The following is a 27,431-nucleotide window of genomic DNA, read 5'->3' on the forward strand; positions in this document are numbered from 1 at the left end:
GTTATTGAGCGTATTCAATGTGTAGTGTGGAATTCCATCAAAAAGAAAAGGTTTGGTGTAGAAAATTAGGTACTACAAGAAAAAATTTTGTGGAATTCCATCAAAAAGAAAAGTTTGGTGTGGAAAATTAGGTAATTTAAGAAAAAAAATTTTAAATTTTGCCCAGCTTAAAGGAGACTCCAAAGACTTCAGAAAAGAAAAACGAAATCTCCAAACTCTCTTTTAAGACTTTAGAAGTTCAAAGTCTTTGGATTATAAATTTGTAATTTTTAAAACAAAAAAGGTATATAAATAGACTTATCATTATTTGAACAATCATGAGTTTAGAATTATCGTTTTGTATTTTCATTTTGATCACAATGGTGGCAGTATAGCAACTTTATTATGTTTAGGACTTTGGAGGCGTTTGATCTAATTTGGGTTTTTGAATAAGGAAGTCAAAGTTTTGGTTATTTTTCTTTGAATTTTTTGAGTCTTTTAACAAAATATTATTAAAATTTGAGTTTATGGGTATTTGTCAAAAAAAAAAAAAAAACAAACAAACAAATATTGAAGCGATTGAGAAGATGGGGAGATTTCGGTACCCTAAGTGCAAAGTTTTACAGAATTTTTGCATTGATAATGCCGAATTGGGGGAAAGAGAAGAGAGAGACTCTGACAACCAATTTGGTACTCCATTTCAAATTACTATAACACTAACCGTCTTTTTTACACACACACACACACGCACAACATTGAAACTATATGAACAATACAAAACCAGAACCCAAGAGCTTTCAAAACCGAACTGACTCACTTTAGGTGGATAAAAAAAAACTAGCATTCTTCTTATTTTATCAAGCATACTATATATATATATATATTGATAAGAATATCGTAATTTTATTAAGAAGAAGATAAAAGCATTACATCTTGAGTCAAAATTGACTCAATCATAATAGGATTTTACTAGTCTCATCACATGCGCTTTGCACATGCGATGAAGTTTTTTTTTTTTTTTTTTTTTGTGTTGGTTTAGTGTCATGATTTTCATTTAAAAAAGAAAAAAAATGGATAAGTTTCTTGAGAAATCATGGATTAGTAGGAGAGTATCCTGTTTTGTAGGCATTTTAAGTAAAGTTGGCAGGTTGAACTTAAGTTTTTTTATTGTTAAACATTTGATTGATGACATATTTATTAAACTTTAATTTTATTGAAAATTTTGCAAGTATGGAAAATATAAAAAGAAAATGTAATCTAATGGTGGATTTGTCAAAATTCACATTAATTCAAAGATATTGAGTGGAATTGTAGTCTTAGGTTATAACTAAGTTTGTTGTCAAATTTTTTCCTTCAAATATTGGGAAAATTGTTATATTTATAACATTACTCATGCAATTATTATCTTTTAAAAAAGAAAGACTTTTTTTTTAGTAGAAGACTTTTAAAGAATAAGCATTTTGATAGTGGAAGACTAAGCAAATGGGTTGATGTGTTGTGAAAAAATGACTTATTGCTGTCTCTAATCTAAACCTTAGGAACGTGGATCATGAATTGATTGAAATTTTTGAATGCTTTTATAAGACAAACCTTTTTTTTTCTTTTTCTATGGGGGAAGACAAGCCTTCTGTTTTTTATTTTATTTTTAATAAATTTAAAAAAAAAAAAAAGGTTTGGCCTTAGGAAGGGAAAATGAGATTTTTTTTTTTTTTTTTCCTGAAAATGAGATATTCAGACTAGCATCATTTGTATTTTATCAAGCGTACTCTCCATAAGTTGTGTTAGACAAAACAATAAACTTTTTTTTTTTTTTTTTACAAAACAAAATAAAAACTTTTTTTCAACAAAAATAAATAAATAAACACAACTTTTTATAGTGGAAGACTTGAGCGACTAGACATTTTATTTTCTTTCTTTTTTTCAGAACAAATACAACTTTATTGACTTAAACAACATTTACATCTAAATTTACAGGACGAGACATCTTCCGGCTAGACCTTTTGGCCATATACTAGTCTAGAGTATATACTTGGCTAAAGATCACACACAGAACGCAAAAGATCAACCTTTACTCTGAATATTTTGCTTAATTTTTTTTTTTAATGAAATTCTTCTTAAGCAATTTGGTACAAATAATGTAACTTTTGTGTGATTTAAAAAAAAAAATCTAATTAGATTAAACAAAATGATCATCCCTTTAACGTGTGATGAAAACTTACAACTATTCAAGTTCTTTTCCTAAAAAAAAAAAAAAGGAACAATTATTCAAGTTCATCATCTTGACATGAAGAAAATTTCAGCAAAAAGAAAGCAAAAGTAATAAAGACTTCAGGTGCGGACAATCTTTTGTGCTTCTATCAATTATTCAATTTCCTAAACATTTCCTCACTCTAGAGCTAAACACTTTGCCATGATTTCATCATAATGTATACTTTATTTATATTTAGGATTCCCCAACTCATTTAAATTAAAACAATATTGTCCTTCTCCAAAAAAAAAAAAAAAAAAAAAATTGTCAATCTATTAAATAAAGTCTAATGGTCCTGGACCTTGAATGAGAAAGTTTTTTTTTTTTTTTTTTTTTTTTTTTTTTTTTTTTTTTTTTTTTTTTTTTTTTTTTTTTTTTTTTTTTTTGTGGGAAAGACTACGAAGGACATTGTCTAATTAATATTGTCTAAAATTCGTTTCACATTTGGCAGGCAGCTCCCCCCCCCAAAAAAAAAAAAAAAATGTGGCAAGGTCAAGATGAAGGCCCCACAAAATGGAGGGAGGGTCCTAATTGCAAGACTTCGGTCAATGCTTGAAGCATAGACCACGGAATGCGGACAGAGTGTAGAATTTGAAGTGTAAAACAAAACAAAATCATCCAATTAGAATTTGAAGTGCTCCTATAAATTCCCATCCAATTAGAATCCTTTTTCACAATTAACCCTTACTTCTCATAATCTGATAATGGAGGGTTCCTTAGGATTCCTTTTCCTCACTTTTCTAATTATTCCTCTTCCTCATTTCTTCATTTTTTGCACCGGACACACTCACTCTGAGGTTCGTTGCATCGATAGCGAGCGACATGCCCTTCTCACCTTCAAGCAAGACCTTATTGATCCTTCAAACCGGCTCTCCTCTTGGATATTTGATGGGGATTGCTGTCGCTGGGTTGGTGTTGTCTGCCACAACCTCACTGCTCACGTTCAACAACTCCATCTCAGAAGCTTCCCTCCTGATTGGGATGTTTTTACGACTCAGGGACAAATTGATGCCTATGAGCAGTCAATGTTTGGTGGTAAGCTAAATCCTTCTCTGCTTGATTTGAAGCATTTGAATTACTTTGACCTCAGCTTCAATAATTTCTCTGCTTCTCCTATTCCTGAATTTCTCGGTTCAATGAAGAGTTTAACTTCTCTTAATCTCTCTAATGCGAGATTTGTGGGACTCATACCTCATCAACTTGGAAATCTCTCCAATTTGCTCCATCTCAATCTCGAAAGTTCTCGTTTTCCTGGTTTATATGTGAATAACCTTCAATGGCTTTCTGGTCTTCCTTTGCTACAACATCTGGATATGAGTGGTGTAGATCTTAGCAAAGCCTCTGATTGGCTACAAGTCACAAATACACTCCCTTCCTTGTTTGACTTGCGCTTGTCATCTTGCCAACTTCCTTTCATTCCACCGACACTCACTGTTAACTTTTCATCTCTCCTCACCCTCGATCTTTCAGAGAACCAATTTGAAAACACTTTGATCCCATCATGGATCTTTGGTCTTCGTAATCTTGTTTCTCTTCGTCTATCTGAAAATAGCTTTCAAGGTCCAATCCCTGTTGATCTCCAAAACATGACTTCTCTTAGTCACCTCGATCTATCTAATAACCATATCAACTCTTTAATTCCCAATTGGTTGTATAGTTTTAGAAGTCTTGAGTTTCTCAACCTTCAGTTCACTAATTTGCAGGGAACAATCTCCAGTGCCATTGGAAACCTAACCTCTGCCATTAGTATTGACTTGTCATTCAATGAACTTGGTGGAAAGTTGCCAAGATCATTGGGTAATCTCTGTAACTTAAGGGAAATCATATTGTCAAACAACAAATGGGGTCAAGAGATATCTGAAATCTTAGAAAGTTTATCAGGGTGTGTTTCAGATGGACTAGAGATCTTAGACTTAAGTAATTCTCAACTTCATGGTCAATTGACGGATGAACTTGGGGTATTTAAAAATCTAGTCAAACTTTTTGCTAGGTCTAATTCAATATCTGGTCCAATTCCAATGTCTTTAGGAAATCTTTCATCTTTGACATACCTGGATTTTTCAAACAATCTATTCAACGGAACTCTCCCTCAAAATTTTGGACATTTGAAAAATCTAGTGAGACTTTATTTTTGGAATAATTCAATTTCAGGTCCACTTTCGGTGTCTTTAGGAAATCTTTCATCTCTGACATACCTGGATCTTGGGAATAATCAATTGGAAGGAACCCTCCCTCAAAATTTTGGACAGCTTTCCAAACTTGAGACTTTACATATTGAGTCTAATATGTTGAAAGGTGTCGTGTCTGAAGTTCATTTTTCCAATTTAACCAGTTTGAGGGGACTTTTTGCATCTGGAAACCAACTGACTTTAAAAGCAAGTCAAAATTGGATTCCTCCTTTTCAGCTTGAGTCTTTATACTTGCAATCATGGAATTTAGGGCCAAAATTTCCCCCATGGCTTTGTTCACAAAGGCATCTGCAGTCGTTAGACATCTCTGATACAAGGATTTCAGATGTGGTTCCTTCTTCATTTTGGAACTTGTCTTCTCAGTTCCGACTTTTAAATCTCTCCCACAATCTAATCCATGGAGAAATTCCCGTGATTTTGTCTGCTTCAGTGATTGATTTAAGTTCAAACCATTTCAAAGGTCCATTGCCTTGTATATCCTCTAATGTGTATGTGCTAGATCTTTCTAACAATTCATTCTCTGGATCTATTTCTCACTTTTTTTGTTTCAAAGTGAATGAGCACAAAACCATAGGATATCTCAATCTTGGAAAAAATCTTTTATCAGGAATAATACCTGATTGTTTGATGAATTGGAACGACTTGGTGGTCTTGAATTTGGGGTACAACAATTTCAGTGGCATTATTCCAGCATCGATGGGATCTTTGGCTTCTCTTCAATCTTTGCACTTATACAAAAACAAATTTTTTGGAAAGTTACCATCATCTTTGAAAAATTGTACAGAGTTGGTAACTATTGATGTTGCTGAAAATAGGTTTGCTGGAAACATACCTTCTTGGATTGGGCATAGATGTACAAGCTTGATGATTCTTAACCTTCGCGCAAACTATTTCCATGGTCACATACCAAAAGAACTCTGTGCTCTAGCTTCACTCCAAGTATTGGACCTTTCACATAATAAGCTATCTGGAAGCATACCTAGATGTGTTAAAAATTTTAGCGCCATGGCCACAAATAATATTTCAAATGACCACTTGAATTCTTATTCTTCTTTTACTAATTATGGTGAAACTCTCCCACTTGAAAGTGCATTGCTTGTGATAAAGGGAAACATTTTTGAGTATAGCACCATTCTCCAATTCGTAAAAAGTATAGACTTTTCCAAGAATAGTCTATCAGGAAAGATCCCCATCGAAGTTACTAGTCTCCAAGGATTACAATCTTTGAATTTGTCATATAATCTCTTGATCGGAAGTATTCCTGAGAATATAGGTGCTATGGGATCACTGGAATCTATTGATTTCTCTTTGAACCAACTTTCAGGTCAAGTTCCCTCAAGCATGTCAAGTTTGACATTTTTAAATCATTTGAACTTGTCAAACAACAATTTGACTGGGAAAATTCCTTTAAGCACTCAACTACAAAGCCTTGATCCATCCAGTTTTATTGGAAACAAACTGTGTGGACCACCACTTACTAATAGTTGTACTACAAATGGTGTAAAACCCAACATAAGAAGTAAAGATACTGGTGGACTTGAAGTGGATTGGTTCTATGTGAGCATGTCACTCGGCTCGGTGGTTGGGTTTTGTGGTGTATGTGGTCCTTTACTATTCAATAAGCTATGGAGAATGATGTACTTTCAATTCCTAGATCATATAGGGTACAAGCTTAAGAGTTTTGTCTTGTAAGATTCTTAATAATTTGTGCAAATGTTAAATATTTTGATCATGTTAAATATTGTAAGTAAATGTTGTCTTGATCATGTTAATATTTTGATGATTTCCGAATAATCTTTTTGCTGGTTAATACTTATATTATTAGTTAATTCACTCCATTAGCATATCTGAATATGGTGTTTCTTCCTATGAACATCAATGGCAATCCAATTTGTAGTGTCATGTAATCCTTGAAGATTAATATTGTAAAATCAAATTTTAGTTCATAAAAGTAACCGATTTGTTAAAGTAGTAATGTAGTATACTATACCTTGTAATGATGCCCTATTACTGTTTCTGTTACTCTAAAGAGAAAAGTTGATAGATTCATCCGACTATCCTAGCAGATCTCTTTAGAATCTCTTAGCGATCACTTTCTAATGTCTAAAGTCTCAACATGATTGTGTATAACTAAATACGTCCCAACCAGTTTCTACGAAGGAAGCCCAATTTACAAAAGTGTGGCTCTCAAAAGTCTACTTCTCCTCCCCGCCAAATAGGAGAAAATTTTCCTACAATTTTAAAGAAATAAATAAAAACTACCTTGGATCTTGATTTTAAGGTTTTTTTTATTTTTATTTTTTCTATAAATTTTTATTAAATGTACACAATATTGCGATACAGTAGTAAGTTTAGTACTATGCTTCTTTTACTAGTGTTAAATATTAGCATTGATACACCATGTTGAATATGCTAGTATAGATGTGGAAGCGAAAGCATAAAGTATATAACACAATAACACACGAAGGTTACATGGTTCAGCCTAACGGCCTACATCCACGAAGGAAACCTTAGGGGGCTACATCAATAATATATTAGAGTGTAGTACAAATCTTATATTACAATGAATTATAACATGTGTATATATAGTAGACTAAACCCTAGACTAATAGACTTCTAATACAAGTAGGAGACTTGACTTGCACACAAAGTAGAATTAGGCTTGGGTCTATACTATTGGGCAAATATATCTCTAACACCCCCTCTAAAACTCAAGATGGAAGTTTGATGAAATCTTGAGATTTGATAAGGTTGAGAAGATCCCTTGAATGAAGTTTGGCTCTGTAATAGTAGTTTGAGGAAGGCAATAGTCTTGTAGTGTTGATGCAACTTCTAACGGTGGCTTGACTATACCGGAGAGTTTTGACGGCAACAGTAAGCCAAAGAAGATGAACGCAGCGAAAAAAAAAAACACCGAGAAAGACAAAGATTGCTCTTAAATATTCCATAAGGACAGAAAATCATGGCCACAAGAAGGTGGCTCTAATACCATGTTAAATATTAGCATTGATACACCATGTTGAATATGCTAGTATGGATACGGAAGCGAAAGTATAAAGTATAGAACACAGTAACACACGAGAGTTACGTGGTTCAGCCTAATGGCCTACATTCACGGAGGAAACCCTAAAGGGTTACATCAATAATATATTATAGTGTAGTATAAATCCTGTGTTTCAATGAATCATAACATGTGTATATATAGTAGACTAAACCCTAGACTAATAGACTTCTAGTACAAGTAGGAGACTTGACTTGCATACAAAGTAGAATTAGGCTTGGGTCTATACTAATGGGCTAATATCTCTCTAACAACTAGTGAATGCATTGACACTACTTGGGTGGTGTGAGGCATGGGATCAGTACACTCGAACTTTGAAAATCTGGGAAGGAACCATAACTTTACCATCTTATCCAATGTTTTTTTGTGTACCGATGCCTTCAGCAATGCTATTTTTTACTGATACATTTCTGATTGATGAGGTACTCTTATCACATAATAAATATTTTTCACGTAGAATCTTTTCCCTTGTTTGCAAGATGTCTTACTTTGTTTGTTGAAATGTATTCTATTCTTTTATATTCGTAGCTTCAAATTTGATGAGAAGAGATCACCCGTTTATCACATTGTTGAGGAGACATTCCCTCATCTATTCATAACAAGCTTGTCGAGATTGTCAACCCGCCATTGGATGCTGCAGATTTGATCCAGCTTATTTGTAAAATATTTGGTCATCCATATATGTTCGTTCTTAGATGGAGAGATTTGCAGTCTAACTTTATACATGGGTTTTCATTCTAGGTGGTGTTTTAATAGTTATCATTGTTCTCATTTCATGTTATGCTTAAATTCATTTTGGATAAATTGCAAATATCTATCTTGAACTATTGTCCAAGTAACTATATCTTGGAAAGTTTAAAATTGAGCAATCAACACCTTAACATCACTTAAAATTCCAAATAATCCTCTGCTGCTCAAATTACTGTCAAAGTAAGAGCAAATTAACAGAAAAGAGAAATAGAAAAAGCTGAAGAGAGCTTTGGTTCACCTTTTTGTTTGTTTGTTTGTTTTTGTTTTGGAAAAGTCTTGGAGAAGAGGAAGTTTTTTACCCTATTTTCATCCTTTTTTCATATCCAAATTGAGAATGGCTGATTTCTTTATTTAGAAGATGACTTTTATATATCATTTGGGTTTGTTGTTTGTTCTTTTCAGTTGGAGATTCCAAAGCAGCTATTTTATCCAAACGTGTTCAATGCGTGGATGATTCTTTTCTTAAATATATTGGGGAGTTCCGTTCCCTTGGAAGGGCGGCCTGCTGATCCCGAGCTTAGGAAATCATGGCGATGGTGGAAGGTCAAGAAATGGACGATTCACATTTTAAACAGGTTGTACACTTGGTAAGTTCCTGTATTTGAAACATATTAAAATAAGTATGAGGCTTGCAGCAGGAGGCATTTTGACTTTTCATTGCCATTTAAAGTCTTATTTTACTCATGTTTGTAGATTTGAACCTTCAAAACCCAGAAAACACAGCTTTTGCTCAAATGTTTCATTAGAAATATGCTGGAAAGATCTTGGAGTGTCACATAAATTTGCTTATTGTGATTCGTGTTGGTGGCTATTTATCCGACAGAGTTATCAACCTTATTCTTCAGTACCTAAGCAACAGGTGATTTTACTTTTTTCTTTTTCTTTTTTTCAAGATAAAATTGTCATAGCTCGTCAATGGATACCTGGCAGCTGGAGTTAGTTGCCCATAGGTTTTATAACTAGAGGCAAGTTGAAAGGGCTCTTCTTTAGAAAGGGTTCCCTGCATTATTCAAAAAAAAAAAGATAAAATTGTCATAGATCTAACCCCCCCCCCCCCCCCCCCACCCTCTACTTATCTATAAAAAAAAAGGGTCCAACTCCTTTTTATCCTTTTATTTTATGTGTTTTGTGGTTTAATCAATCTACTCATCAGTAGCATCAGCTGTTTAGTTGTGCTTATTAGAACTTGTGAATATCAATTAGTGTTTTCTGATTTTTTTTTTTTTTTTAAAGAATGATACGATCATAGCTTTGTAAGGCTCATAGAGAACCAGTTCATCTTACACTACACTTCCAAGCTAAGAGCATTTTTACAACTAAACTTAAATAATTCTTTATGCCAACTACAAAGGGTTTGCTATATTGAGATGGATAGAATAAATAATTGGATCTATCATTTGGAATTTAAATTCAATGAGATTTAGATCATTTTTACTCTTTGGTAAAGTTTATTTTTCTGCAACTTAGTGGCTAAAGTACTTAGCAGAATGTTAACATAGTTCTGGCAGTGAAAGTCCTTGAAGATTCGAGGTATACATTTTGGAGGTCTCCCTCTTTGAGTTGTTATGTTTGGTTTCCAGCCAAGTCACCGGTAGTTCTTCCTCAGTTTGAGTCTACATAATTTGGTATGCCTGCCCTTTTGGTTTATCTGCTAGATTTTAAATAATCAGGGTCCTACACAATATGAACCTTAAACAGCAGCTAAATCTCTTGTTTTAGGCGCATCAGCCATTACCGAAGCATATATAATAATAATAATCAGTCATAATAATAATATTATTGTTATTCATTTAATATCGCAGTTGTGCTAGCAAAGGACCAATAGTGAAAAGGTACCGTATGGGGATTTGGACATTGAGTTGGGATTGGCCATATATTAAGATGGACAATGTCTCAAAGCAACTTGCAAGGCAAGTTAAATAGTGTCCTATGGAATACTTTCTCCCAGAAATTTTAGAGTTCGTAAACTTTGAAGTCCTATTTAAAACTCTTTAGGGAAGCATGACCCTAGCATAGATGAAAAATTCTTGTGTCTAAAAAAAGATACCATAAACAGTATTCCACTTCTTTCTAAGGTGATTTATAAATGATTACCTTGGTTAATTACTATAGGAAATGAACAGAGTCATAAACATTATATGTGAGCTCTAGATCAATGGCTGGTTTTGGGCCATTTGGCTAAAAGTCTATTTAACCATAAGCTTTTGTTTTAGCTTGTTATGAACGTATTAAGTTTCCTCTAAACACAATTCCTCATTATTTATTGCTTTAACATGCCTATATCTTTCATAAGTATCATGCTTCTCTTTCTTCAGTTTTCTATGTATTACCCTACAAATCTAGCTTATGAAAAGGATCTCCAATGTAACTTGCAAAGCTCTTACAAATCCTTCAAATAGGCTCTTCTCTTTGTTTATTCAAGAAGATTGCTATAGATAGACTAGTGTATGATGTGACAACATAAGTGTAAGGTTTGGTTGAGCTCCACCTAGGAATTTCATATCATGCTGATGGATATAAATTACCTTTGGGTGCAAGATTAATCCTTCATCACTCAAACTAAAACTGCTAGATTACTTGAGTTTAATTATTATAGTGGTAAGGGTATTCCAAGCTATATTGGTTAATTGGAGTGACTTGGACATTTTGACTTATCATTTGTAGGATTTGGAATATTCATTCCTCAACAGTCTAGAAATCTATCACAGCTTTTTTTTTTTTTTTTTTTTTTCGTAACCTGCAGGGAAAATATCTTTAGGTGTATGGTCTAGGGAGGGTTTCTTATCTCTCTCCCCTACAATATTTTTATGCAAGTGGCATGAACCTTCCAAGGGGAAAAGAAAAAGGCTTCAAATGATAAATCAACCCCCTTCCTTTTCAGCATTATGGTCATCTCAATACCAACTTCATGACACACATTGGTCCCTAGAAATGTCAATTTTTGTATCCCTTGAATAGCTTAATCTTTCTATGAACCATTTCAAGGGCACAATAACGATCAGCAATAAACTTTCATCCCTGTTCTTAGACTTCAGTAATCTACAAGGCCAAGTACCAAGTACCAAAATAAATCTTTGAATCCTTGACATGTTTTGTCTAGCACTCAGCTTACTAGGTGCATCTTGCATATCATTTTCTATATGATAACTTCTTCTATGGTCCCATCCCTAAATCTCTTGGAAAATTGTGAACTTTATTGATATTACATCTTGAATTGAATCAATTGAATGTTACCACACTAGAAAGCTTGGTTCCACTCACAGAATTGGAAGGAGTTGAGCATTGCACAAAATTGCTTGGAGGGCAATGTGTCTTAAATGCATTTCGCCGATTTGTCTTCACACTCTATTGTCACGAATAAAAGCTCCAATGGAGCTCCTACTCTTAAAATCAATGCCATCACAGTGAGTTCTTGTCAGATTGGTCCACAATTTCCTACATGGTTACCCATCTTAAGCAGTGGGACATCTCACAATTTCAGAGGGTTTTAGACTAGTTCTGGATTTTGGCTATGTACCTTAAATTGATCAATCTCCTTGAGAACAAACTTGACAGCAATGCATCCAAGGTATTGCTAAATTCTGAACTCATTGATTTAGCTCTAATTGTTTCAAATGTTAGCTAACATGATTATTTCCTAACGTAACAATTTTGAATATTGCACTTGATTATTTTTCTATACCAATATCCTTATTTTTGAGCCAAAAACATGAATAGAGATTGGCCTGACATAGCAGATAAATCTTTATCAAGAAAGCTTCATCATTGGCAAATGCATGGGCTATCTTTAACCCATAGTGAAATAGGAACAACAACCCTTCAGATGTAATTCAAAATTCTTTGGCTCCCTTGTATAAGCTTGAACCCTTGTACTTGAACAACAATTGCTTCTTCATAATTGGTTTTGGGCATGAGCATAAATTGCTTATCCCATTAGGGGTGAGTGCCCTTGGATTACTTGGTAACTAATACTGGCAGGTGGGGTTAGTTGTCCCTAAGTTTTACTTGCTAGATGTGAGCCCAATGGGCTCTTTCTTAGAAAGGTTCCCTATGTTATCCCAAAAAGAAATTGTACCTTTTCCATTGCTGCAGAACTACACACTTTGTGGGCCCCTTGATCTAGACGATTCACATGGATTTGAATGAAGCCAGACGGGTGAAATTATACTCCTCCAAAAATCTGCCGACCTGCTTCTCTTTTGGTATTGATATTTTGTCAATAATAGCCTCTAGACATATACCAAGTTGTTCAAATGAACATGAAACTTACAGTTCTTTTCTCTAGCACTTTGTAAAAGTCTTTTATTCTTCCGTATTTGTAAGGAGCTTAGACCTTTCAAGCAACTTGTCTATATCAATTTCTATTGAGCTCTTACTGGATTTCGTTTCTTAAACTTGTCATAAAGTCATTTGATTGGAAAGATACTAGAAAAGGCCAGAAACATGATATTGTTGGAATCCCTTGATATCTGAATAAACAATCATTTTGGTGAAATTAGCTGTGGCATATTTGGTTTTTCTTTTGTTGGTTACGTCATACATGAACTTTCATTCAATAGTTTGTGAGAACAATTCAATCACGCACCCTGGCACCCTGGCTAAGAGTTTTGACACATTTATATACATTGCCAATATTGAACTCAATGGAGCTCCTTTTCCCAAAAATACTCGAAAGAAACTTGAAAAAATGAGGATGACTCTAAATACTCCTAGTCATGTATAGGTATGAGAATTAGATATTTGGTTAGTTCTCGAGGAGTCTATAAAGTTCTCTTCTTCAAAAGAACTTCAAGGCATGATGATTTTAGGTTTATCAATGACATGAAAGATCAATGTGATTACAATGTTAAAAGTGAATTGGTTCATTGAAATTGTGAGTGAGCTAGTATTAAGTGAAAGGCATCATATTCTATAAGATATACTTCAAACATTGTCCTTAACAACTGTTTGGTCTAGTTGATGTTGTACGCACTGCACTGCAAATGTGATTTAATTCATATTTAACCTTCTACCCAGTGGGATTTTATTTCAGAAATATGTCGATACTAAAATGGAGCCAACGTTTTCAATTTGTAGTCTAGTTTTGTTTCCTTCTAAAGCAATGTGTTCTCAAATCATTTTAAAAATGATTTGAGAACAAGTTATTTCTCACACATTTGTGAAGTACAGTTTTGTACTACAATGCACATGTAACACACTAAAAGATTACTCAATGCCAATTCCATTGATGATTTCAGGTCCTAGTTGTACATGCTTCAGAAGGAAGCTCTGGTTCATGCCTTCCAAGAAGCCACAAAGATTAGATTGAAATTGTAATAGGTCTCTTTACCTCCTGTATTTGTTCTAAATTTTACATGAATAAATTGCTAAAGATTATGATTTCTGCCTATGATCTGTAAGAACTATTTATATACACAGTGGTAAGCCATTTCACTTTCAATCAAAAAGGTTAGAACATTAGCTTAGTTTTTTTTTTTTTTTTTTTGGGCTGAATAACATTAGGTTAGTTGTTAATGTCTTTCCAATTTTAAACTATCCCCGAAAGAACTAGATTTGCTTATCTATCCCATAAAATTGGCAAACAACCTAAAAAGTAGTAATCGGGACAGATGAGTTCATAGTATGCATTGCACTACAGGTTTAGTATAAGCCCAAACAATAATAAAGAATAAACAGTACATGGGACAAAAACACAACGCACACAAAATGTAATTGTTAGGAAGGGCAAAGGGTGTGGTGAAAAAAATTAAATTGCCTGCCCTTGTACAATGTCAAAGCTCATTTCTTTGAGTACTAATCGTGGTGCCTTTTTTTATTCTTTATTTCAACATGCTACCATGTACACAAAAGAAGAAACAATAATCTTTAAGCATGCATATGAAATTATTTGAGGAAAAGTAGAATTACCATGCAATGAAAAAAAAAATTCTTGTTTTTTTTGGAAATTCTCAATAGGACAGAAGGCAACCATACATGAGTTATAGTGTCACAAAATTGTTCTTTTTTTAGGACTGTTCCTTTTTATGAGAAATTTTACTGGCTCAACTAAATTATGTAATGACTTGGTGGGAAAGAAAATGATATGTACTATTTATCAATCTAATGACCCCTCAATTTTCTATTGATGTAATTTTTCTCCAAATAACTTAAACTTAGATTTGGCTACAAAAATGAGCTCAGTTATCACTAAGCGACCAAGCTTGTACATGGAATATATTGGTTTTGTTCCACAATGATCAATGAAGCACACATCTATTGGTGCCTAGCGACTACATTATTTCTCAAACGTAAAATTCTGAATGCATTAAATATTGTTTTATATTCTAATGGTGTTTTATTTTTTTTTTTTTTTTTTTTTGGGCTAGACTACTAATGAAATTATTGCATTAATTTGTTAAAAGCAAAAAGGACACATGACATTAGGTGGAAAAAGCCAAATGAAGCTAATAATATTACAATGAATTTTTAACATAGCCTAGCATGCTAGAATAATGATGGTTCCTATTTGGCTCTCCAATCATCTATACTTGGAAATTGCAAACTTAGTACCTTACAAGACAGGCCCTTTTGGATATACACCATTGTCAGTTTCTTGAAAGCCTTCTCCCCCCCCACCTTGGTGTGTGTGTGTGTTAATATACTTAGAATTCTAAAAAAAAAAAAAAAATTAGTACCTTACTAGGCATTAATTATTCCATTAAAATAACATTTTTTTTATGAGTTTGATTTTCTGATGATGATATATATAATTTTTTTATCACTCCACCCAAGCATACATTGAGTATATATATTTCTTATTTAATATCATTTTTATATATGGAATAAAATTTATATATATCTTATTTATAATTTATTTATTTGAATATATTTTATTATTATCTCTAAAATCTGTCTTTTTTTAGCATTCTTATGGTTACTCCTACTTTGTTTAGAGTCATCTCTTAAAGATGACAAAATATGATCCCCCGAATAAGGGACAAGGTACAAGAAAGATACACTCTTTTGTTTTGGGGAGCAAGTAAAAAAAATCTAAATTAAAATGACCAATGTACAATATTTTCAGGGTGGGCAAAAGGTACAAGTTTTATTTTAAAGAGAGAAGCTTTTAAATAGAATAGTTACCATAGTATATTTTCATGCACAATGGGCTTTTCTTTTGATGGGCCAAGAGAAGAGTTTTAGTCCAAAACATGTGTGGAGCATATTGTTTAACAATTGTCAATGGATAAATCTGTCCCTAGATCATAGCATTGGTGGAACTAAAGGGTAACCAAAATGAGAAAGTATGGATTATTTCCGTGGAGTACTTGATTATTATTAGGGTAAATTACGTATTTGGTCCCTATCTTATATACTATATTTCAATTTGACTCATAGCATTTCAATTATGTCAATTTGGTCCCTAACTTTTCAATACTATATCAATTTAGTCCTTTCCATTATCTTTTGGATGAAAATTGATGATGTGTCTAATGGCCAAAACAAAAAATTAGCTTCCGTTGATGTGACAATAAACATAAATTTTATTTTGGCCGTTTGCCATATAAGCAATTTTTATTTAAGATATAACAGCAAGAACTAAATTGACACGACATTGAACGGTTAGAGACCAAATTGAGACAATTGAAATATTAGGGACTAAATTAAAATATGATTTAAAGGTTAGGGACTAAATATGTAGTTAGAGAGTTTCAATCTATAACATTCGCTCCTGATAATAATTTTTTTATCATCAAACCAAGACACCAATCGATTTTTGATGTAAATAAGGACTGAACATCAAATCTCTTATTTAACAACCAGAAACCCATTGTTTATTTAATTTTTGAACATAGTGGAAGTATATAAATATGGAGCCCTTTTGTAAAAGTTAAAAGGGGCTAGTGGACAAAGGAACGTTGGTGGAGGTACCAGCATTTAACCTAAAGGCCATCCTCATCCTTAACTCCTCTTGAAGGACTTCTAATGGAACACTAGGAACCCCAGACATATATTGCTCATCCGTGGTGTTTCTTCCGCTACTACTACTTCTACTACTGCTACTACTATTGCTAGAACCACTGCCACTAAAGCTATCGTACTACTCATCTATCTCTCTATCATCACTATTACTGGACGAAAAAACTACAATTTTAGACATTTTTGAAAAACTAAAGGAAAACCTAAAGATGAGAGGAAGAGGATACCTAGCTCTAAATGAAGAAGGCCTAAGGACAGGAGAAGACTTCTAGATGAGGCGTTGGACAACAGAGGTCAGAGAAGAAAATTTGAGAAATGTGAGAGGGTTAGGAGAGGAATTCTACTATTTATAAGCGAAAGACTTAGTCACTGGAATGACGCGACTGGCCTGATTGAGCCATATGGCACTTCCTTTGAAGAACAAAACGACATGATGGATGAATCTCAGGATCATGCCATGTGTCACCATAAAAAAAAGGTGTTAAAGCAATAATGACAGACAACGCAAGGACGAGGGGGCAATTAGTGGGGATCAACTAAGTATAACCCGTCCTTAGTTGTTGTCCATGACTTGATCACATCCAAAGAAAACCACAATAGACCAACAGAATGCATGAACAAGACCCTTTATTAAGAATAATGGAATTTGCCAAAAAGAACTCGTCCATGGACGACCATGATGTAGACGACCATATCCACAAACGATCAAATTGTACTTAGTAAATTCTACAAAGGGTTCTCTAAAGGTTCTATATAAGCAAAATATGACATGTTGCTTGGTACGTGGAAGGAATTCCACACACTTCATTCCACATACCCCATTTTCTTCATTAACCACCAACATCGCCCACGATGGTGATGAATCCCAAACAAGTAGACCCACGTCAAACTCTCTATAAAAAGAGCAAGTCTCATCTACCAAAGGTAAGTTCTAACCATCTACTATTTTTCTGTCCCTATGTCCTAGAGAGAAAACTAACTTAACTGTCGAAGGGTTCTTGGCCGGGTCACACCAGTCACCTTTGACACTTCTTTCTTTTCAGGACTCTGCCATTATCATAGCCCGAAGCACTTCAACCTACTGATTCTAATACATCATCAGTAATAAACTTTCATACCTGACCTTAAATTTAAGTAATCTACAATGCCTAAGTACCAAGTACCAAACTAAATCTTTGCATCCTTAAACATGTTTAGCATGAGTAGAAAGTACAAATTTTGTTTTAAAGAGATAAAGCTTTTAAATTGGATCATATATTTTCATGTCCAATGAGCTAATCTTTTGATGGTATAAAGTGAGAGTTTTAGTCCAAAACATGGGCCAAAATGGCCTAATACCACCTTTTTTTGAAATTTTTAGCAAAAAAACACTGTTTCGGAAATAAATGGGAAACTAGCACTTTTTCCAGAACTCGAGTTTCAGAAACTCGAGTTCCTCATCAATTCTGCCATCGTGGCACTGCTGAGTTGGATTTATGTGATTAAAAAAAATTTTGTGGTACTCGAGCTTGGTAAACTCGAGTACCATGCAACATAATACTCGAGTACACCAAGCTCGAGTACCTTTTATAAATAAAATGCAAAAAAAAAAAAAAAAAATTATTATTATTTTTAGAGTTAGGTGCACTAAACAACCTAGAGCAGCTGTACTTGGAGTTATTATTATTTTATGCTTATTTGTTGTTTATCCCCAAACAAGAAAAAAAAAAAAAAATTACACAGTACTCGAGTTTACCAAACTCGAGTACTGTGTAAATTTTTTTTTTTTTTTTTTTGCATTTTATTTATAAAAGGTACTCGAGCTTGATATACTCGAGTATTATGTTGCATGGTACTCGAGTTTACCAAGCTCGAGTACCACAAAATTTTTTTTAATCACATAAATCCAACTCAACAGTGCCACAATGGCAGAGTTGATGAGGAACTCGAGTTTCTGAAACTCGAGTTCTAGAAAAAGTGGTAGTTTCCCATTTATTTCCGAAACAGTGTTTTTTTGCTAAAAATTTCCAAAAAATGTGGTATTCGGCCATTTTGGCCCCAAAACATGAGTGAAGCATGTTTCTAATTATTGTTAATGGACCAATCTGCCCCTAGATCATAGCACTGGTGGTAACCAAAATGAGAAAGTACGGATTATTTCCATATTACTTGATTATTTATTAAATTTTTTTATAACATATTTATTTAATTTTTGAATGCAGTGGAAGTATATAAATATGGAGCCCTTTTTATAAAAGTTAAAATTCAAAGAAAAACTTTCATTTTAAATTTCAAAGCATGAATTTTTTATTTTTTTGAGAATTAATATTGCATAGTCAAGTACTTCCCCCCCCCCCCCCCCCAAAAAAAAACTGCATGGTAAAAAAATATAATCAAAATATGGAGGTTTATGTTTTAATTATATCCAAATCAAAATGAGAAAGTATGGATTATTTCCATTTTAACAAAGATTGTTTAAAATCATGAAGTGAAGGGCAAGTGAGTAATTCACGCTTCTCATAAGTTTCTAATACAAAGACAATGTCGTATCTCTCTTTTTATGTCTTTCTCAGTCTCTCCCTCTCACTGGAATATGACAAATAGCACTTCAAAGGAGAATTGAAAAAGCTCAGGTTTGATTTCTCTCATTTTCTATACAATTCTTCGAATTAACAATTATATTCTAAACGCATTAAATCTTATTTCATATTCTTTTGTTTGTTTGTTTGTTTTTGTTTTGTTTTTTTTTTTTTTTTTTTTTTTTTTTTTTGTGGTGAGACTTATAATTATGAAATTATTGCATTTGTTTTTTTTTTTTTTGAGAAACAAAAAAAAAAAAAAAAAAAACAAACAAACAAAACAAAACAAAACAAAAAGGACACATGACTTTAGGTGGAAAAAGCCAATGAAGCTAAGACACGATCATACAATAATATCACAATGGATTTTGAATATAGCCTAGCATACTAGAACAATGAGGGTTCGAATTTGGCCCTTCAATCATCAATACTTGGGGATTGCAAACATAGTACCCTACTAGGCATTAATTAAAATAAGCAATGAACAAATATTTTTTTATGTGAGCAAAAGTTACAAGTTTTGTTTTAAAGAGAGAAACTTTTAAATAGGATAGTATATTTTTTTGTCCAATTCTTTTGATGGACCAAAGTGAGAGTTTTAGCCCAAACATGGGTGGAGCGTGTTTTTAACAGTTGTTAATGGATCAATCTGTCCATAGATCATAGCACTAGTGGTAACGAAAAGGTAACCAAAATGAGAAAATATGCATTATTTTCGTAGTACTTGATTATTTAATTTTTTGAATACAATGGAAGTATATAAATACTTAGTCCTTTTATAAAAGTTAAAAAACAAAGAAACTCTTTTATTTTAATATTCAAAGCATGAATTTTTTATCTATTTTTTTTTTAAGAATTAATACTGCATAGTCATGTACTTCCCCCCAAAAAAAAAAAAAAAATTGCATGGTAAAAAAATAGAATCAAAATATGGAAGTTTATGTTTTAATTATATCCAAATCAAAATAAGAAAGTACGGATTATTTCCATTTTTTCAAGATTATTTAAAATCATGAAGTGAAGGGCAAATGAGTAATTCAACCTCCTTATAAGTTTCTAATACACAGAACGACGTCGTATCTCTCTTTTTATGGCTCTCTCAGTCTTCTCTCTTTCACGCTCAGTCTCTCTCTCACTGGAATCTGACAAATAACGATTCGAACTTCGAAGGAGAATTGAAAAGGCTCAGGTTTGATTTCTCTAGTTTTCTACACAATCTTTCGAATTAATAATTAAATGGGTCTAGTTGTGTAAATCTTTTAAATACATTTGTTCTCTTCTGCGAAATTGCTTTGGGCATATTTGGTTTGTCTTTGAAAATTCCTGGTTATGTATTGTACAAGGTATATATGCTTTAAACATTATGTCCTTAATACCTGTGTGGTCTTGTTTAATGGTGACGTTGTGGGTGCCAATGTTTTCAGTTTTAATAGTTTTGCTGATTATTGCCATACGAAATATGGTTCATTTTGAAATGCGTACTTCATTTTTAAACTGTTTGAGAACACAATGCTACTGAAGTAAACAGAGTTGGCACTGTGACGAGTATTTCTCGCACATTTGTATCATAAAAGTATTGTACTACGGTGCGCATGTAACTTGCTAAAAGCATACTCTGTGGGAATACAGTTGATTATTGCAGGTCCTTGTGTATGTATGCTTCCGAAGGCAGCTCAGGTTCATGTGCACCGTAGTGGTATGATTTCTGCCTATGATCTGTACGAACTATTTATGTACGGAGTGGTATGTCATTTCACTTTGCACTAAAAAGAATAGAACACTAGGTTAGTTGTTTGTATCTTTCCAGTTTTAAGCAAGTCTGTAAACAACTAGATTTATTAATCTATCCCTTAATATTGGCTCCTTCTTCTTTTTTTCCTTTTTTTTCCAGTCAGTGAATGTATGGATCCTTGGTACCTTGTTCTTTCTATTAAAACACAGATTTGGTGGTTTTCCAAGTGGCCTGTACTCTACTTTAAAATGTTCTCGTGGAACAGAAATGATTTTGGGACAAGCGGCACAATCCTAGGACTATTTTCTAGATCTGCTTTGCCTAATTTCTAAAAGAAATCACTTACTTTGAGGACAGAGAGAATATATATGAATACAATGTTTCTTCCTATAAATGTCCAAGGCAATCCAATTTGATAGTTTAAAATCAATTTTCAGCTCATACAAGCACTCATCCGTTAAAAGTGGTAATCTATATCTTGCCAAAGGCAATCCAATTTGATTTCTCTCTCTCTCTCTCTCTCTATAGCCCATACAACACTAAAGAATAAAAAGGACAAGGGACAGAAAAAAGAAAAAGAAAAATGCTCGTAGAATGTTACTGTTAGGAGGAGCTAAACATCAAGAAGTTGAAATGACAAAGTTCTTGCCCTTTTACAGTGTCAAGGCTCATTTTACTAGGATCTGTTGCTTGTGACATGACTGGAGTGTCATCCATATCCAGGTCCCTCTTGAATCTATCCTTCGAGGTGGCATAGACCACCTTACTTCTCACTTTTGATGTATCAAGGTGACCTGAAAAACAAGAGAGTCAACTTTCATAGGCAACATCGCATAGCAAATTGTATTGCTCCCTTAAAACATGAATAGAGATTGGCCTGGTGTTCTAATATTGTGCAGGGGCCTTGAGGGGTATGCCTTTGGAAGAGTATAAGGAAGGTTGGGATACTTTTCACCGTTTTGTTAGCTTGAAGGTGGGGGATGGATCTTCTATCAGATTCTAGCTTGATTAAAGGGGAATTTCCCTAAGTTGTATGGCATGGCACGTAATAAAGAGGCGTCAGTGGCAGAGTTAATTTCCTTCTCTTTGGATAGCTATCATTGGAACATTATCTTTACTTGGTTGGGTCAAGACTGGGAGTTAAGAGTCTATTGCTTCCTTTATGGATTTACTTTATTCTGGAGCGTGGAAAGGGGACGGAGCGGATAAGTTGTGCTGGAAACTGTCTTCTGTAAGAGTTTATGATGTGTGATCTTACTACAAAGTCTTACAACCCCCTTCTCATATGTCTTTTCCTTGGAAGACGGTGTGGAAACCAAACTTGCCAACAAAGATTAGTTTCTTTATTTGGATGGCGGCATTGGGTCTTATTTTAACAAATGACAATTTGCAAAAACGTTAGCTTGTTGTTATTAACTGGTGCTGTATGTGTAAGAGGGCTGGGAAGACTACTAATCACTTACTTTTATGTTGCCCGGTAGCTAGAGAGTTGTGGTGCATGGTGTTCACTCTTTTTGGGGTACATTTGGTTATGCCTAGTGGTGTAATGGAGCTTTTATCTAGCTGGCCGGGTAAGTTCAGCAAACATAGAACTGGGGTTGTTTGGAACATTATTCCTCATTGTTTAATGTGTGGCATTTGGCGGGAGAGGAATGCTCGGATTTTTGAAGGAACTGAAAGTTCAAACTCAAGACCTGAAACTAACTTTTTTCCATACTTTGCTTGGGTGGACAACGGCTTCAAGTGTTTCCACTTTTAATTTCTTACCTACTTTGCTTGATAGTTGTACTTTTCATGCATCTTAGTTTACCTTAGCGCACTTCCTGTGTGCTTTGGCTTTTTGTAGTTCATCATTTTCTTTCAGTGAAGTTTTATTATTTAAAAAAAAAATCTCCATCGGGAGAATTTCATCATTGACAAATGCATTAGCTATCTTTGACCCACATTCAACTGGGAACAATAGCCCTTCAGATGCAAGTCACAACTCATTGGCACCATTATATAAGCTTGAACCCTTGTGCTTGAACATCAATAGCTTGTTCATAATTGTACCTTTTCATTAAGTAAACATTGTGGGCTCCTTGGTCTAGCTTGGAATAGATTCACAAGGATTTGTACCAAGCTAGATGGGTGAAATGGTACTCCAATATTATGGCAACTAGCTTCTCCTTTGGTATTGGATTTTTGCCAATGGACATCGACCAAGGTGTTCAAATGAACCTGAACCTTACAGTTTCTTCTTTTTTCTAGCACTTTTTAAGTGTTTTTTTTTTTTTTTTTTTAAAGAAAGTTTCAACCTATAACGGTCACTCCTAATAATAGCTCTTTATCATCAAACCAAGACATCAATCAGTTTTTGGTGTAGGCGGAAATTGAACCCTAGATATCTTATATAGCCATCAGAGACTTTACCAGTTGAACTAACTGGAACCTACTAAGAGTTTTTTATTATTCCACATTTGATAGGAGCATAGACCTTTCAGGTAACTCGTTTGTATTAGTTTCTACTGAAGTCTTACAGGATTTCGTTTCTTGAACTTGTGTCAAAGTTATTTGATGAGAAAGATAGCAGTGAAAGCTAGGAATATGACATTGTTGGTAATCTTTGATATCTCAATAAACAATCTTTTTGGCAAAATTGTCAAGGGCATATTTAATTTGTCTTTTCTTGGTTTCATGAACTTTCATACAACAATTTTTTGAGAACAATTCCATCATGCACCCAGCCTAAGATTTGTTTTGCATTTAGCTACAGTGCCAATCTTGAACTCAATGGAGCCCTTTCCCAAAAGTTCTCAAAAGCAATTGGCAAAAATGAGGACGACTCTGAAAACCCCTAGTATGAATAGATATGAGAGTTGAATATTCTGTTGGTTCTTGGGGAATATGTGGAGTTCTCTTCTTCAAAAGGACTTCAAGGTATGATGATTTCAGGTTTATCGATGACATAAAAGATCAGCAGGACTGAAATGTTAAAATTGAATTGGTTACTTCAAATTATGAAAGACATCATCTTTGTTCTTTTTCATGTTGGTATGTAAGTAAAAGGCATCATCTTCTTTGAGATATACTGCAAATATTATGTCCTTAACAATTGTTTGGTCTTGTTGATGTTTTAGGCACTGCACTGTAAATGTGATTTAATTCATATCTAACCTTCTACCCAACGGGATTTTATTTAAGAAATATGCTGATACTAAAATGGAGCCAACATTTTCAATTTTTAGTCTAGTTTTGTTGACTGTTGCCATATAAAATATGTTTCATTTTCAGATGCAGATTTAATTTAAAATGATTTGATAACACAATGCTCTAGAAGAAAACAGAGTAAGCTCTAAAACAAGTTATTTCTCACACATTTGTATCGTTCAATTTTGTACTATGACACACACGTAACATTCTAAAAGCTTACCCTATGGCAATACTATTGATGATTGCAGGTCCTTGTTGTGCATGCTTTAGAAGGTACTCTGGTTCATGCTTTTCAAGTGGCCAAAAAGATTAGTTTGGAATTGTAGTAGGTCTCATTAGCCCCTGAACTTGTTATAAACTGTACATAAATAATTTTCTAAGGATTATGCTTTCTGCCTTATGATCTATACAAACCATTTATATTTATACATACACACACACACACACACACATATGGTAGAAGAATCATGCAATGAAAAAAATCTTGCCTTTAGGGAAATTCTCATCAGTGAAGAAATCTAAATCATAGACAGCATAGTGGTACTCATTGGTAGGCGGAGACTTAGGAAAGTCCTCGTAGGTTTCATATGGGCTTCCCAGTTTCTCCACCACCACTTCTTGATTTTCAATCTTAAAAATAATGAACCGGTAATTCCTCTTTGCTTTTAGCTCTAAGAACTTCAGTTTACATTCATCATGCATAACCATTCTAAACGCTGCATTCGCCTAACCCATCCGCCCATTCTGTCTAGCCCTGTGGTGGATGAAGTTCTTTTTGCTTATATTGCAGTTACCTTATATGCCATAAGCCTTGTGCTCATACGAGTGGACAGTGGTATACAACGACCAGTCTTTTATGTGAGCAAGTCACTTAATGAAGCCAAGGTGCACTATTTGCTGTTGGAAAAGGCGATATTGGTAGTGGTCCATGCTACAAGAAAACTTCCCCATTACTTCCAAACACATACTGTGGTCGTGCTCACTTAGCTTCCACTCAAGTCAGTACTCAGAAGTGCAGATTATACTGGAAGGATTGCCAAGTGGGGTATGATCCTTGGGGCTTTTGATATAAAGTACATGCCTCGTACTTCTATAAAGGGACAAGTGCTCGCCGATCTGGTGGCCGAATTTGCTGAATGTCCTGAGGAGATGGAGGGGGAAAATCAGAAATTGGGAGAAACATCAATCGGTGTGGTATCTGTCCAATGCTCAATGCCTTGGGAATTGTACATCGACGGGGGAGCGAACCAGCGAGGATCAGGGTGGGGCTAGTTCTAGTGTCACCAGAAAAGATTACTATTGAAAAGTCCTTGAGGTTGAGTTTCTCGGCTACGAATAACGAAGCAGAGTATAAGGCTCTGCTGATGGGAATGATGATGGTCCAGAAAATGGGGGGAAAGGCAGTGAAAGTTTTTTCAGACTCAAAACTAGTGGTGGGTCAAGTAAGGGGTGATCTGGAAGCGCGTGATCCAAGAATGCAGGAGTACTTGTGCCAAATCAGGAGTATACAAGAAAAATTTGAAGCTTTTGACTTTTCTCATATTTCTAGAGGTGGAAACACGCATGCAGACTCATTGGCTACCTTCGCCACGTCCTCGGCGCAGGATTTGCCCCGAGTAGTACTGATTGAAGACCTGTATACACCTACTTCAATACACCATGGTATGCCTCGGATCCACTAAATCAAACTAGGTCCGAGCTGGATGGATTCCATATCACTATTCCTGGAAAAAGATATACTACCTGAAGAGAAGTCTGAAGCTGAGAAAATACGAAGAAAATCTCCTCGGTTTTGGCTGTCCGAGGATAGGAAATTATACAAGTGCTCTTTCTCTGGTCCCTATTTGCTTTGTGTGCACCTCGAAGCATCAGAATCACTTCTAGAGGAGCTCCATGAAGGGGTTTGTGAGAGTCATACAGGAGGAAGATCCCTGTCTCATAGGGCTCTTACCCAAGGATATTAGTGGCCAGGCATGCAAAAGGAGGCGCAAGAATACGTTAAGAAATGCGATCAGTGTCAAAGGTTCGCGCCAAATATTCACCAGCCTAGAGGAGTTCTCAACCCTCTCTCTAGCCCTTGGCCATTTGCTCAATGGGGCTTGGACATTGTGGGACCTTTCCCCAAAGCGGTAGGAAACAAAAAATATCTACTAGTCTGTACAGACTATTTTACCAAGTGGGTCAAAGCTGAGCCTCTGGCTAATATCAGGGATGTAGATGTCAAAAGATTCATTTGGAAGAACATTGTTACACGATTCGAGGTTCCTTATGTGCTCATCTCGGAAAATGGACTTTAATTTGACAGCAAAGCTTTCAGGAAATACTGTTCTGATCTAGGTATAAAGAATAGGTATTCCACTCCCGCCTATCCACAGGGAATTGGACAGGCTGAGGTTATTAACAAGGTCATGGTGAATGGACTTAAAAGGAGATTAGACGACGCCAAAGGAAAGTGGGTAGAAGAGTTGCCTCATGTCCTTTGGACATATCAAACAACGCCTCGAAAGTGTACCGGAGAGACCCCTTTCTCAATGACATATGGGGCTGAGGCTGTAATCCCATTGGAGAATGGTTTCCCAACGATGAGAACTAGCACATTCACCTCGGATGGAAATGATGAGCTGCTTAGGAAGAATTTGGATCTGGTTGAAGAGCGGAGAGAAAATGCTATGGTGTAGTTGGCCTATTATCAGCATATGCTTAAGCAAGGCTACGATATGAATGTAAAGTTAAGGCCATTGGACCCAGGAGACTTGGTATTGAGGAAGGTTTTGGGAAATACTAAAAACCCCCCGTGGGGAAAATTGGGGCCTATCTGGGAGAGACCATATCGCATTACATCAGTGGCAGGGATAGGGGCGTATTACTTAGAAGATTTGGATGAAAAAACTGTACTCCATCCTTGGAATGTAAACAACCTGAAAAGGTACTACTATTAATAAGAATAGTTGCATTATGATCCCCTTCTAGTTTATCCTAAGTGTATATCATGAATCCCATGACATCCTTGGAAATATTAAACAGAAACTAAGTTATGTCAGGTCCTCGGACCACAAACTTGGTGAAAATTAATATACTATGACATCCTTTGAAATATTAAACAGAAACTAAGTTATGTCAGGTCCTTGGACCACAAACTTGGTGGAAATTAATATACTAAGACATTCTTGAAAATATTAAACAGAAACTAAGTTATGTCAGGTTCTCAGACCACAAACTTGGTGGAAATTAATATACTACGACATCCTTGGAAATATTAAACAGAAAATAAGTTATGTCAGGTCCTCGGACCACAAACTTGGTGGAAATTAATATACTACGACATCCTTGGAAATATTAAACAGAAACTAAGTTGTGTCAGGTCCTTGGAACACAAACTTGGTGAAAATAATTATCCTCACTGTATCAAGGGATGTATTCAGTGGAGCCTAAGTTGTGTTAAAATCTTTATAACACGATCTTGAATGCAAATTATTATTTTTTGGATTAAGTTATGACCCATTTTATAAGTTATGATAAGCCTCATAGATGTCAATTATGGGTGTTTTAGTATGAGAAAAAGGAACAAGTTTTGTTTTTAAAGAGAGAAGCTTTTAAATAGGATCTTATATTTTCATGTCTAAATGGGCTCTCCTTTTGATGGCCTAAGTGAGAGTTTTAGTCCAAAATGTGGTTTCCTCCCAAAAAAGAAAAATCCAAAACGTGGGTGGGGTGTATTTTTAGGGTTTGGCTTACCTCCAATACTTTCTTAAAAGTAATCTCC

General features: G+C 34.6%; 2 protein-coding genes and 1 long non-coding RNA gene across 3 annotated transcripts; 2 read left to right on the forward strand and 1 right to left on the reverse strand.

The window, feature by feature from the left end:
- The first annotated feature begins 2,915 nt into the window (after positions 1 to 2,915).
- Positions 2,916 to 6,194, forward strand: LOC126699174 (receptor-like protein EIX2). The gene has a single exon (XM_050396843.1). The coding sequence runs from the start codon at positions 2,932 to 2,934 to the stop codon at positions 6,106 to 6,108; it is 3,177 nt and encodes a 1,058-aa protein (XP_050252800.1). The 5' UTR covers positions 2,916 to 2,931; the 3' UTR covers positions 6,109 to 6,194.
- A 1,542-nt stretch (positions 6,195 to 7,736) lies between these two features.
- On the forward strand, positions 7,737 to 13,682 carry LOC126699175 (uncharacterized). Its single transcript, XR_007646705.1, has 4 exons — positions 7,737 to 7,899; positions 8,006 to 8,814; positions 8,921 to 9,086; positions 13,465 to 13,682. It is a non-coding gene; the product is annotated as an uncharacterized LOC126699175 (long non-coding RNA).
- A 7,397-nt stretch (positions 13,683 to 21,079) lies between these two features.
- LOC126701237 (actin-depolymerizing factor 7-like) lies at positions 21,080 to 24,376 on the reverse strand. Its single transcript, XM_050399342.1, has 2 exons — positions 24,157 to 24,376; positions 21,080 to 21,270 (listed from the first exon to the last, which is right to left on the reverse strand). The coding sequence occupies exons 1-2, from the start codon at positions 24,374 to 24,376 to the stop codon at positions 21,080 to 21,082; spliced, it is 411 nt and encodes a 136-aa protein (XP_050255299.1).
- Between the last annotated feature and the right edge of the window lie 3,055 nt (positions 24,377 to 27,431).

The sequence above is a fragment of the Quercus robur genome, chromosome 9 (assembly GCF_932294415.1).
Source record: "Quercus robur chromosome 9, dhQueRobu3.1, whole genome shotgun sequence".
Taxonomy (NCBI): domain Eukaryota; kingdom Viridiplantae; phylum Streptophyta; class Magnoliopsida; order Fagales; family Fagaceae; genus Quercus; species Quercus robur.